The following is a 13,757-nucleotide window of genomic DNA, read 5'->3' as shown; positions in this document are numbered from 1 at the left end:
AGTATTGACCGGAACTAATCTAGAATTGTGAAAATTATACACACACACACACACATACTAATTCGAGTACAGCTGAAACATTTCAATAGAAAAAATACCCAATGATTTAAGAGAGAGCTGCATTTTAAATTGTTACTTGGAGGACTACGATGAAGTTATAAGTTATTTGGATAATCTAGCTCATGTAGCAGCTTTTATGCTGGCAGGGCCTTTTTAGGGTTTGGTTGAACATGTGTGAGAGACATACTTTCAAATGATTTCTGAGATTCTTATTGGATAAGGACACTCTTCTTCCTATTATTGTTTGTGTTAATCATCTTATATTGAGTTACCTTTATGTAATAGTTTTTGATAATGTTTATAATATGAGTATGAAAAGAGTGGTTCTAATCTCATATGGGTTTCCAACTTATTTCCAACAAAAAAAACAAAACCAGAAAATGGATTAAAAATTAGTAATGGGCCGGCACAGCCCATTAGGTATATTCACCTACCCAACATGTTGAACCAAGTTAACGACTTATAGTAAGATTAACTAACATGAAATAAAACAAGGGTGAGTTAAAAATCTATAAATGCACCAGCAAATAATTAAAAATTTATATATGAAAACTATTTATTTAGGTAACATTTTTAATTAAAATCTATATGACAAATATACTCTTTCAAGGAGATATGATAAAAATCAGGATAGTTAGCATATAAACGCATTATCGAGATAATATTGTTAGCGAAATATAGATAGAGTTTGATGGATGGATGAAATGACATTGAGTACAAACCAACTTAATATGTTAATAATATATTTGACGATATAAAAAAATTCTCAGTTATTGAACCAATGTTTAGATTTCAAAGACTGATATATATGCGAAGCGATAACATTATTATTTAAAGGTAACAAAATATTTAGCATGAAAAGCAAAAAAGTTGACTTGCGACTGAATAATCATGTAGAAAAAATACATGCATCAGAATAGTTAGCATATAACGTATTATCAGGATAATATTGTTAGCGAAATATGGATACTTGGATAAAGTTTTGATGTATGGATGAAAAGACTTAGGATACAAACCTACTTAACATGTTAATAATACAGTTGACGATATAATTAAATTATCAGCTATTGAACCAACGATTTGATTTCAAAGATTGTATAATTATGGGAAGATGATAACATTATTATTAAAAGGTAACAAAATATTTAACGTCAAAAGCAAATATGATATAAGAGTATAAAGGTATTTTCATGATGGAAAGAGAAAACTCAACAGTAATTTTTTCTTGGACTTAATTTTGTAATATTCTGTGTATATAGAGTGATAATACCCTTGAAATCCACATATCACCAATAAAATGTATATATATAGCCCCTACTAGACTACTAATCTTGTGTAACTTATATGATTTGTCTATTACAACTTTAGAAGTATTTGAAAATACAATTTTGCTAAATATGATTTATATGATTTATATGATTTATCGCTTTTTTAGTGGAATCGAACTCCAACAATAAAAAAAGCAGAATCAAATAGATTTAATCACTCGACTAAATACACATCTCCACGTAATTTATCGTTTACATATAGCAAACGAACATTATATCTGACGACCAAACCTAAAATAAATACAGATGGACATATTCGGAAACATAATATACCAAAGCAAATAGTATTCTAATCGTACAGTATTAAGATGACTCTAATACACATTGACTTCTTTAAATAATAATATAATTTTATATTAATATTTTAAATCATATGTAATGTATAATATTAAGATGGTCTTATATCTTATTATATAAAGTATGGTTTTCAAAGTTACTAATTTATAGGATCGTGCCACGTGTCAAGTCAAACGATCGGATTTTTACATGTGTCATTAAAAATTTAACTTATGATTACACCCGCCTAAATAATTTATTTTTGTATCTTACACTCGCCTATTTAGGCGGGCATTATCTAGTTTCTAATATACATTAACTAACTAGTAACTAGTGGTGAGAGTCATAAATAATTTGAAAAGTGCCAATTGAGACACATGCATCAAAGGGGAGTCATGTAAAATACTTCGAAGATTCATCTCAACATAAAATAAAATAAAATCAATTGATTCGTCTTCTTATCCTCCAAAACATTTTATTTTTCTTCGTCAATTAATTTTGTGGAAACAATTTCCTATTCTAATATTTTCACATTTAACCGAGACTAAACTCTTTTTCTCTCTCTCTTCCTCAAATAAACTACTTCTAATTTTTGTCTTCAACTTAAGAATTATAACAATTATGAAAGACCTAGTCAGTTTACCGGCGAAGCTCGGGTCGTATATTATATTTTAGCAAAGACCTTAATTCTTACATTTTTTAAAGACCCAAAACAAATATTTTTAACCAAAAAAAAGTCTCTCTCCATATTCGTATACAAATAAATACCTTTCATCCATCAGCTTATAGAGACCAACATACAACAATACTCTCTGTTCTTCATCTTCTCTATCCTGCAACACCAAAGGTTAGAGCTCTCTCTCCTCCCTCTCTCTATACAGATTTGCTTTAACTTTTATCAATGTTTTGAGCACTATATTCTTATATAAACTATTGTAAACGTAAAGAGCATAGTCTGGAAAACTATAGAGTTCTATTGTCTTCTAAGTTCTAATTAGATAATTGTTTTTTTGGGTAAACAATAGATAATAGTGGTAACGGCTTCTTTATTCACCCATGAAATTTGATCGTTTAAATGGCCTTCTTGCTTCACTCTAGATCTTGTTTGATCATCGGTTTGAAAATGGTTTTATCTTTTAATAATTCCCAACGTAATGAAACACATATTGCTTTTGATGCGAATTACTGACTAAGTAACACAATATGCCTTTATGTCTCAAGATACAAATCTATCCGATATGACCCAAAAGTTGGAATCGGTAGGTTCCGAGAGAAAGTCAAGCGAATATATGTGGGATGATGGATCCGAACATGATGATGTGACAAAGATATATGTACGAGGTGGTACTAAAGGCATAGAATTTATCAAGTTTGGCTATGTCAAGGCCGGAGAATTGTTAGATGGATCATTCCATGGTTATTCAGACACAGGTTTCACACAGATGGTATGACTTGGAAATATGCTTATTAAAATTCCCTTTATTCGTGTTCATGTGGATACCTTTGACCATTTTTTTCTTTTCTCTAACCAATGTTTTCGCAGTTTGAGATTGATCATCGAAAAAATGAACATCTTTTATCTGTCGAGGGTTACTTTGATTACTATAACGATATAATGTATGCGATTCAATTCAAAACCAACTTGAAGATCTCTGAAATAATGGGCTATGAATATTCTGGTCACAAGTTTACGCTAGCAATGGAGGGCAAAAAAATCATTGGGTTTCACGGTTTTGCTGATGTTAACCTCAGAGCTCTTGGAGCATATGTTACTTGGATAACTCCTGCAAGAATGGAAGCCAAAGGGGGCAAAGGAGGCAATGAATGGGATGATGGAGGTGACTATGAGGCTGTAACAAAGATTCATGGACGAAGTGATCATAAAGGTATAAAAGACATCATATTCGATTATGTTGACAAGGATGGGCATCCCAAAAGTGAAACCCATGGTCCTACCTCGGGTCAGGGTTACGTACTTGAGCCGGTATGTGTGACTAGGAAATAAAAATAAATCTCCCAAGATATTTGAGTCCACAAAAGATTTTGTAAATGGTTGTTGATGTATTGTTTTTACGTGTTTTGTTGTAGTTTGAGATTAACCATCTCGACAAGGAATATCTGATGTCTATTGATGGTTACTATGATGATGCATCCGGTGTCATTCAAGCACTGCAATTCAAAACCAACATGAAGACTTCGGAACTTATGGGCTACTATGACGATGATGCTGTGAAGTTTACAATTGGATGCACTGTTAATAAGATCATTGGGTTTCATGGACATGCTGGCAAGAACCTATATTCTCTCGGAGCATATTTCACAACACTTCCTCTAACTAAATTGGAATACGAAGATAGTTTTCGTGAAAAGCTTCCTAAGAATGGTGCTTCAGGTAACCTTTGGGATGATGGTAGTTTCCAAGGAGTAAAAAAGGTGCATATATATTATGATGGATATAGCGTGCGGTGTGTTCGGTTCGATTATGATGACGACGGCAAAGTCGAATCCCGTGAGCACGGGCCGAAAATTGTTGCCGCAGTACAAGAAGGAGGGGTTATAATTCCTCAACTCTAAATATTTGTCTCTATCTATCTATCCTTGTTCTTGAATAACGGCTTATACATAATAATCTTTTCTGTTGCAGTTTGTCCTGGACTATCCAAATGAGGTTATTACGTCCGTGGAGGGCATTGCCACTGTCGTTAATACTGGACTCAGCTTTAGTACTGGAAATGTGATGATTAAATCGTTGACTTTCAAAACATCAAAAGGTAGAACCTCTCCGACATTTGGTAATGTGTTTGGTAACTATCTTTCAGAATTTAAGCTTGAGAGCCAAGGCTGTGCTATTGTTGGGTTCCATGGACGGTCTTCTTATAATTCTATTCATGGTCTTGGAGCATATTTTTTCCCGATGCCTCCTTCTCATGATGGGAAAGCACTGGAAGAACAAGGTGGTGATGGTGGTTTGGGCGGTGTTTGATCACGTTCTTGTAGTGATCTCCTATATATCTTGCACTCTACTATGTATTGTTTTGGTTTGTCTTTATCAATCTCATTTTATGAGACATGTTTTTCTAAGAAATAATAAAATCCCATGTTTTTAATCCCTCTTTTGGTTGTACTTTAACTGATAGAAGATAAACATAACGAGTTTGCCCACTTTTATGCCTAAAGGGTATATATATTATTCTCAAAAAATATAGCTTAAAATAAACAATATTTTTGAATCCCACCAGGACTACTTTCTCAGTCACGGATCATTGGGTCGACCATATTCGACCATTGACCAATTGTTTAAAATTTACTTAATATAATTTATATTATAGGAATTATATAGTTTTTATAAATATAAAATAAAAATAGTCATACTACATTAATATTAATAACAAGGTGATTAATTTTTTTAAATCCAACTAAGAACTAAAACCGTAACAAATATTAAAGTAGTAGGTAAAAATAAACGGATAAATATCGCGTATTCAAAACAACAAATCTCGGTTGTCTCTCTTAATATTCTATTTATTCTCTTAAGACGGTATTGTGTTTGAGAAAAAAAAAGCGGCATTGTAAAGTTTTCCTCAAAATCTAAACCATTAAATAAGTTTATAAACTAAAAATATATTTAAAAAATTGCTGAATATAGTCTAAACTCTATATTTTATTCTGAATTAAATGAATTTTGTAAAATCATACTTAACCGATTCAAACGTTCACCGGATCACAAGTTAATGATAGATTTTTGTTGGTTTCTCCATTTTTAAAATTTAGATTTTTTTAAAAACTTTTCCAGTTTTAAAATCATATTTTTTGTTTCTTTAATGAAATGCAATGGACGTCGGTTCCATTACATGCATGATGCACGCCTATTTGTCTAAATGACAATTTTATAAAAAAAACAATTTTTGAGATAGCGTGGGACGACTTCATATAGTCGTTTAGAATATGATTTCATATTTAAAATTGTATAGACTCTATTCTAAGTAATACCATTTAAGATTGTATAGACACCTTCATGACTTCATCCCTCATTTTCTCTCTTTATATTTTTCATATTAAATGCAATGGATAAATCTGATTGGATACCCTAAATGGGAAGATGTCTCTCTCATATACACAAGCCACAAGGACAAGGTGTGAATATGTCCAAAACGTAATATGGAAAAGATGTCTTTCTCATATACACTGCATGGGTTTTAGATTAATTATTAATGTTTTAAGTTGGCTCTATATATAGTATATTAACGACAATGATTGAAACATTTTAAACATTTTAAAACAAACTCAATGTTTTAAGTTGGCTATATATATATACTATATTAACGACTATAGAAGCAAGAGTTTTATAGTAATTATTAGATTTGGACCTCATTAAAATTATACCGGAAAAAAATCCAATAATTTTATATTAAAATAAAAAATATTTTGGTCCACCTTTTTATTCTTGTTCTTTTGGTTGGCAATCATACAGTTAATTAAAATAAAACTCAAGATTGGGGGTTTCCAATACAAAAGAGAAGGGTATGCAACAATAACATTCACATATCTGATTCTGATCAATCAAGCTGAACAACTATCAAACAATTTAAAGTACAAAAAATGAAACAAACAAAATAAAACGAGCAGTAAAAAACATATAGTGGCTGAAATTGTCTAAAAAGGTTTTAAAAAACGGCAATGGATGGAAGCTAAACCAATTTGATCAATTCTAATTTTTTTTGTTTTGAAGCTATGACAGATTAGGACTTTAACATGAGCTTCAACTCAAAATCAATTAGGAACGAGTGGAGTGGTTTAAACCTTTTATATATTACTATTTAATTTTTCTTACTTTCAGGAATCATTGGTTTTGAAGCGCGGGCATATGTGGGAACAACATTCACGAGGTGGTTCGATATGGGACTTTCAATAACACCCTCTCTCACGCTCAGGCATAAACATTTAAAGCGTAGACATATGTGGGAACAACATCCACATGATGGTCCAACGATTGGGTGACTTTAATACCATGAAAATGTAATTTTAACATGGACATTCAACTCAAAACCAATTGACAATAAATGTTTATATATCACTAGATAATTTCTCCAACTTCCGATGTGAGACTTTCTCTTACTAACAAATTATCACCAATATATCTCTTAAAAAGTCATGATTGACATAGTCCAAATTAGAGTTTCGAACTTTCACCAATGGAGAATGACTTCTCATTTAACAATTTTCTCTAATAAAATACCTAGTTGTATTTTACATATTTATCAAAGACCAAATTAATAAAAATAAATAAAAAGACCCAATATTCTCTATTTATAAAAGACCCAAAACTTGTATATAAATAGCCTCCATCCATAGGGTTAAAGACCACCACAGTACTATCTATTCTTCAACTTCCACTTCACCATTAGAGGTCAGCTCTCTCTCCCTCTCCTTATGCATATTTGCTTTTATTTAGTTAATGTTTAAGCCTTGTATTCCTAGATTTTTCTTTTGTAAACGTAATTACAATCTAGAGCATGGCTATCTCCTGTTTTTACTTATAAGGTAATATATGGAATTTGCCCCTTTTCACCCAATAAGCTTGATCTTCCTTCTCTGTATTTTTGCAAATGGTCTCCTTCCTTCAATATATTAGCCTGTCTGTTCCTTGTCCGAAATGTTTTCCCCCCATTTTGATTTTTCTACCTAATGAATCACAATTGGGTATTGATGCAAATTATTAGCTATAAGCAAAGCAATACAACACCATGTCTCAAGATTCGAATGCGTTAGAGATGATCCAAAACGAAGGGCCTAAGTGGGACGATGGATTTGACCATGATGATGTGACAAAGATATATTTGGTAGGTGGTAAAACCGGCATAGATTTCATCAAGATTGACTATGTCAAGTCTGGAAAACCGAAAAATGGACCATTCCATGGATATTCGGGTGGAGGATTTCTGCAGATGGTATGACATATCCCTTTATTATTTTATGTTAATGAGGATAATTAATATTGACTTTTGTTTTCACCAACTTTTACACAGTTTGAGATTGACAATCTCAAAAACGAATATCTAGAATCCGTTGAGGGTTACTACACCAACAGAAGTGGCGAGTTCATTGGAGCAATTCAATTCAAAACCAACTTGAGGGTTTCCGAAATCATAGGATATTCATATTGGGGTTTAAAAAAATTTAAACTGGCAAAACATGGAAATAAAATCATTGGGTTTCAGGGATCTGCTGAGTATCGCCTTAAAGATCTTGATGCATATTTCACTCCCATCACTCCTACAAGAATGGAAGCGCAAGGGGGAAATGGAGGAACAAAGTGGGATGATGGAGGTGACCATGATAGTGTAACAAAGATTCAAGTACGTATTAATAAGGAAGGCATACAATATATCAAATTCAATTATGTCGACAAGGATGGAGATCCGGAGAAGGAGCAACTCCATGGCTCAGAGACGGGTAGAGGATACACGCTAGAACCGGTATGTATGACCGCATAACTTAAATTTAAATTTGATGACAAGCCTCTTGGTTTTCTACTACCGCAATATGCAATGTTTATTTTTGTAGTTTGAGATTAACCATAGCGACAAGGAATATCTGCTATCTATTGACGGTTGCTACGACGAAGATTCTGGTGTAATTCAATCACTGCAACTCAAAACCAACATAAAGACTTCAGAAGTAATGGGAGACGATGAAAAGGGTACTAAGTTCACACTTGGATGCAACGGCCATGAGATCATTGGGTTTCATGGATCTGCTCAGGATAACCTAAACGCTCTTGGAGCTTATATCACAACCCTTACTCTAACTAAATTAGAATACATAGGTGAAGGAAGTGACATTTGGGATGATGGTACTTTCGAAGGTGTAAAAAAGGTGTCCTTTTATCATAATGATGGTATAGTAAGGTGTATCGAGTTCGATTACGTTAAGGACGGCAAAATCGAAACCCGTGTGCAGGGGGGGAAGAGGGGAACGGGTGATTTTACAAAAGAAGAGGTTATAATTCCTACAACTCTGAATATTGGTCGAACACATATGTTTTTATCTATATATATGCGTGTGTGTGTTCTTGAACACTGCTTATATGTAAAATCTCATTTTGTCGCAGTTTACAGTGGACTATCCAAATGAGTTTCTCACTTCTGTGGAGGGGACTTATAGAGACAACCCTGGCGGCACTCTTATAACGTCGTTGACTTTCAAAACATCAAATAATAGAACCTCTCCAATACTGGGAAAGGCATCTAATAAAACATTCTTGCTCGAGAGCAAAGGTTGTGCTCTTGTTGGGTTCCATGGAGCATCTTCGGATTTTTTTCTTTATGCTTTAGGAGCATATTCTTTTCCGATGACTTCTCTTGCTGAAGCGGGCCGGGGAGCCATACACACAAGCTGGTGATAGAGGAGCTTCCCAAGACAACGGTGGTTTCGACGATGTTTGATCATCTTCATGTTTGAGACCAAATGAAACTTTCTCCACTAAGCTTTATCATGCTCTTTAATGTATCGTAATCCTCTAAAACAAATAAAAATAAAAAAATAAAAAAAATACATGTATCGTAATCCTGTATTCTACTTACGTGTGTGCTCTTAATATCATTTAATAAGACCAATGTTTTTCTAAAACAATTAAGCTTCAATTTTTCACTTTAACAATTTTGTGAAACTTTCTACAATAAGTTTATCATGCTCTTTATATCTCTTAATCTTGTATTCTACTTACGTATTTGCTCTTATGTTTTTTGGAGCATCAATTTCAATATCATTTAATAAGAAAAGTTTTTTACGAAAACACTTAACTCCAATTTTTCACTTTAACAATTATGTGATTATATTTTGGAGGAAACAAAAGGGTTTTGTGTGACAGAAACGGTTAAGACCACTGAGTTTTTAATTTGATCATCAATCGTATATTGAAAATATAATTGGGCATAAATGAAACAATATATATTTGTCTGGACGTTCGGGTATTCATCCGGTTCCGGATAGATCTATTCAGTTTCTGTTATTTTGGGTAAAAGAGTTTTAGGATCCATTCGGTTATTTCAAAATTTTAGTGTAGATTCACTTTGGTTCTGTTTAATTTAAAATATTGGATTAGGTTCGGTTTGGTTTTGGCTATTTTCAGTTTGGTTCTGAATACCCAAAATATTGAAAATTTATTTTTAATAATGGTTATGTTATGTTACAAAAACTACTATTATGTAAACCCTTCACTGAGCAAAGACTACACTAGAGGGCATATAGACTCGCAAACCAGGAGTCATATACAATAATTTCTAAAAAAAAGATTGATATCTACACAAAGTAAAGGAAAATACATGTTCATATATGTCAACTATACTATTGTATCTTGGGCTACACAAAATAGATGTATTACATGACCACATATATAAACTATAGAACATCATGTGGTTGATAAAATAAACATACAATTCCGGTAAACCGGTGAGTTAACTCCGGCGTTGACCAACCAAAAAAAATATATTTATATATTTAAACTAGTTTAATAATAAAAAAGAAAATATTTTCTTTTGGTGTTATATACTCAAAAATAAAATTTTATATTCAATATAAATATATTTTTAATGCATTAATTATTATAATAGTTTGTTTTTATCAATTTCAAAATTAAATTAATAGTGTAGGAAAAACCATTAATAATTTTTTAAGATACTATCCAAAATGAAAATCGGATTTTATTTATTAAAATCAACTAAATAAGAGAATTGCTTATTTTATACATTGTCATTTTTGAACCACACAAATTATTTCTTACAATAAAAATCATTGGAATCAAATCTAATACATATGAATTTCACTATGAAATAATATGAAAAATTGACTATATGACTCTTTAATATAAAGTTTGCATGATAAAAAAATTATAGTTTTTTACATACTCTCTAGTCTAAATATGTTTTTTGTATATCATGTATTTCACTTTTATAACTATATAATATTATTAAGAAAAGTTCTCATAATAACACATAAACAACCAAACAACTTGCAAATTTTCCTTTAAATATATATAAAGATAGAAAATCAAAGAATTTTGATTTTTTAGCAAAAACGTTTGTAAAATCAAATTCGTATTACGTTTTATTCTAATAATTTTTATTGTAGGAAATAATTTTTGTGGTTGAAAAATATTAAATTATATAAACATTTGTATAGATATAAATCAAACAAGAATTTATGGTTTTTATTGACAATCTAAAGTAAGAAATTTTCTTACTTAATTGATTCTAATAAGATTTTCTGGTTTAAATTTAAATTTTAACTAGATTCTGAATCGCATATACGTGCGGAGTTTCATATTTTAAGAAATGTATTGGAATATATTTTTAGTTAAAGATACTATAGTGTATAAATTATAATGTGCATATAAAAGTGTATAATGTTATTTATAATATAATACCTAATTTTTTTTATTAATTTATATTATTTATGTCTTATTTGTATTTTGCATAGTAAATAGATTGTTGTATTTGTTTCAATTTGCAGAATATTATAGAAATATTTGGAAATTTGTGTATTTTTGTTAGTTGATGTATATATAAATCAGTTGTTTTTGTTTGAAATTTGATCAATTAGATGATATAATGTGAAATTTACTCTGCGGTACATCGTTAATCGATTTTTTTGTAACAAAAAATTCGAATTTTAAGTTATAGTTGTTTTGTAAATATTGTTTATTTTGTTTAGTATTTAAGATTATATAATTGTGTTATAATTGTTAATTCTAAGATTTCACTCGTAGATTATCGTCCTGTATTAATATCAATCTAAACTCGTTTTACCATATAACTTCATTCTATATAATTAAATATTATTTTGTTACTTTTTAATATTGTTATTGTAATATAAAAAATCGAGGGATTGACATGTGGTACATCTTGGATTAATATATTTAAAACTAATTTGGGATTTATAAATTTATGATATTGTAGTATATAAAACCAATTTTTATTGTAAACCTTTCAATAAGATGTAGTTCTTATAATTAAAGTATAGTAGTATTTGGTTTTATATGGTTAAATATTTATACAAATGAGATCATGTTATTAAGTAAGTTGTAAAAAGTTGTTCATTGCTTATATAATTTCTTATTTAATCTAAAAATACTAACGTTTTCTTTTCTCATAATTGTTAAAATAATTGTATATATTAAAAGTCAAAATATATATAAATTGATACTGCAACCTTATGAAATCGTAGGGATTTACCCGTAGTGTACCACGGGTTATTTTTTTTATTTTTTAATAAACTGATATATTTGTTGATTATAGTTAAAAATAAAAAAATTAAATTAAGTTATATTTGTTTTGTTTATTGTTTAAGATTGTATAACTATATTTTGATTGTTAATTCCATGATTTTATATGTGGTATAATATTGAACAACACCCCGCTAGTTTCTAGTTTCTGGTAACATGAAGTAATTTACTTATGAATATCTATCTATTATTTTAAAGAATCGATATTATAGATTGATTCTGAGGCAATGTGAATATATGCATAACATTTATAAGAGATAGATTGTACTCAAACTTATTTATTATATTTCGAATACAATTAATGATCTGTCAAAAAATCATATTACTGTTTGTTCCAAAAAAAGTCATTCAAATTTGAAAGAAAAAAATAAGAATATTGGTGTGAATCAATATTTTCTCATTTTGAATATTTGCATTAAAATATTAGTATTTAAATTTTGTTTTACTGTTTAAAAAAAAAAGAAATAATCGAATTTAGAAGAATGAATATTCCAAAAGCTTGTAACTATTATAATACGTTTAAAAATATTTTTTCTTTTATATAATTCAGTTTAGCTTATATATTTTTGAAATAATGAAAATTACCTGTTTAAAAAATACTTTAAAGGTTTATATCATTTAAATTCTAATTAAAATGTTAAATATTTTAATCTATACTGAAATTTTTTTTCTAGATATTTACAAAACTAAAATCCAAAAATTATCTTTTGAATATGCTAAATCGTAATTTAAAATCGTTTTTATGTGTACTAATTAGAAACAATTAACATAGTTTTGTTAAGGAAATGATTTAAAATCCAAACTAAATGATAATTTGTTATTAATTTAGACTGAAGTTTCTGAATCATCTAATAATATATTACCAAAATAAATAATTTTACATATATATAATTCGAATTAAAATAGCCTGATATGTTATAGAAATGTTTTTAAATGATTTCCGAAAATATTGGGTAGTTATTAATTTTATTGATTTAATTCGTTTTAAAAAATAAAAACAAAATCCAAGATATTTATTTAGTTGTAGTAGTTGTTAAGTTACTAAATTACACATGCAAAAATTCATTTAGTTAGTCTTAAACTACCTTTACAATGTTGTAGTTCACACAATGCTTCCCAATTAATAATATAGATAATGATTTTTATTCTATTTTTAGTTTAGTTTTAAATTGAAAAAAATAGTTCTTATAAGATTTAATGCATACAAATATATAAAAATATATTTGTATTGAATATAAAATATGTTTTTTGATTATAATACATCAAATAAAACTTTTTAAATATTAAAGTAAATAAATAAAATTTTGAATATTTTTGTTGGTCAACGTTGGTCAATATTAGTCAACGCCCGAGTCAATTAATCAGTATACCAAAATTGTATGTTTATAGTGTTAACTACAGGACAATCTACCGTTCATATATGTTGTCATATAATACATATAGCTGAAAATACAATGTTTAACCATGTATTCTTTTTTCCTATTCTTTTATATTTCAAATAGGTATCAATTGTTTTTCTAATCTATATATATAAAGAGGCACGTCCTACCCTCAACTTACAAAACAAGATAGCAGTCTCTGTTCCTTCTATTACAATATCTCCTCCAGCAAGGTCATCTATATATATGCAGGAAATTTGTATTTATATTTCATTATAATCTTTAACAAAGCCAAGGAAATAAATGCAAGGGTTGACAAAATAAAACAAACTTAATACAATGCAAGTAGGGTTCCATACTTCCATTATTTGCAAAATGTCTATCTTTTTGATTCGTGAATCGAATTTACCATCCTGTAAACGATATTCGCGG

At 29.5% G+C, this 13,757-nt stretch overlaps 2 protein-coding genes across 4 annotated transcripts; both read left to right on the top strand.

The window, feature by feature from the left end:
• Positions 1-2,476: 2,476 nt before the first annotated feature.
• Positions 2,477-4,756, top strand: AT1G52130 (Mannose-binding lectin superfamily protein; the record flags this gene model as incomplete). Of its 2 annotated transcripts, NM_001333529.1 has the most annotated exons (5): positions 2,477-2,511; positions 2,886-3,109; positions 3,208-3,648; positions 3,753-4,217; positions 4,309-4,756. In NM_001333529.1, the coding sequence occupies 4 exons, from the start codon at positions 2,903-2,905 to the stop codon at positions 4,645-4,647; spliced, it is 1,452 nt and encodes a 483-aa protein (NP_001319204.1). The 2 variants fall into 2 exon arrangements, with proteins under 2 accessions (NP_001319204.1, NP_175625.1); NM_104094.1 differs by lacking the exon at positions 2,477-2,511 and having other exon boundaries at positions 2,903-3,109; positions 4,309-4,647.
• A 2,265-nt stretch (positions 4,757-7,021) lies between these two features.
• Positions 7,022-9,185, top strand: AT1G52120 (Mannose-binding lectin superfamily protein). 2 transcript variants are annotated; one of them, NM_104093.4, is made up of 5 exons: positions 7,022-7,071; positions 7,385-7,612; positions 7,691-8,140; positions 8,229-8,663; positions 8,776-9,185. In NM_104093.4, the coding sequence occupies exons 2-5, from the start codon at positions 7,409-7,411 to the stop codon at positions 9,064-9,066; spliced, it is 1,380 nt and encodes a 459-aa protein (NP_175624.2). In that variant the 5' UTR covers positions 7,022-7,071; positions 7,385-7,408; the 3' UTR covers positions 9,067-9,185. The 2 variants fall into 2 exon arrangements, with proteins under 2 accessions (NP_175624.2, NP_001323351.1); NM_001333528.1 differs by lacking the exon at positions 7,022-7,071 and having other exon boundaries at positions 7,291-7,612.
• Positions 9,186-13,757: the final 4,572 nt, after the last annotated feature.

The sequence above is a fragment of the Arabidopsis thaliana genome, assembly GCF_000001735.4.
Source record: "Arabidopsis thaliana chromosome 1 sequence".
NCBI classification, from domain to species: domain Eukaryota; kingdom Viridiplantae; phylum Streptophyta; class Magnoliopsida; order Brassicales; family Brassicaceae; genus Arabidopsis; species Arabidopsis thaliana.
Note: the sequence above shows the minus strand (reverse complement) of the source record. Positions and strands in the feature narration are given on the sequence as shown.

What these genes read in the sequence shown, in the direction of transcription:
- AT1G52120 (NM_104093.4), top strand. Translation starts at nt 7,409, where the DNA reads ATGTCTCAAGATTCGAATGCGTTAGAGATGATCCAAAACGAAGGGCCT. An exon ending in GTGGAGGATTTCTGCAGATG is followed by an intron (nt 7,613 to 7,690) that starts GTATGACATATC and finishes ACTTTTACACAG; the next exon opens with TTTGAGATTGACAATCTCAA. An exon ending in GTGATTTTACAAAAGAAGAG is followed by an intron (nt 8,664 to 8,775) that starts GTTATAATTCCT and finishes ATTTTGTCGCAG; the next exon opens with TTTACAGTGGACTATCCAAA.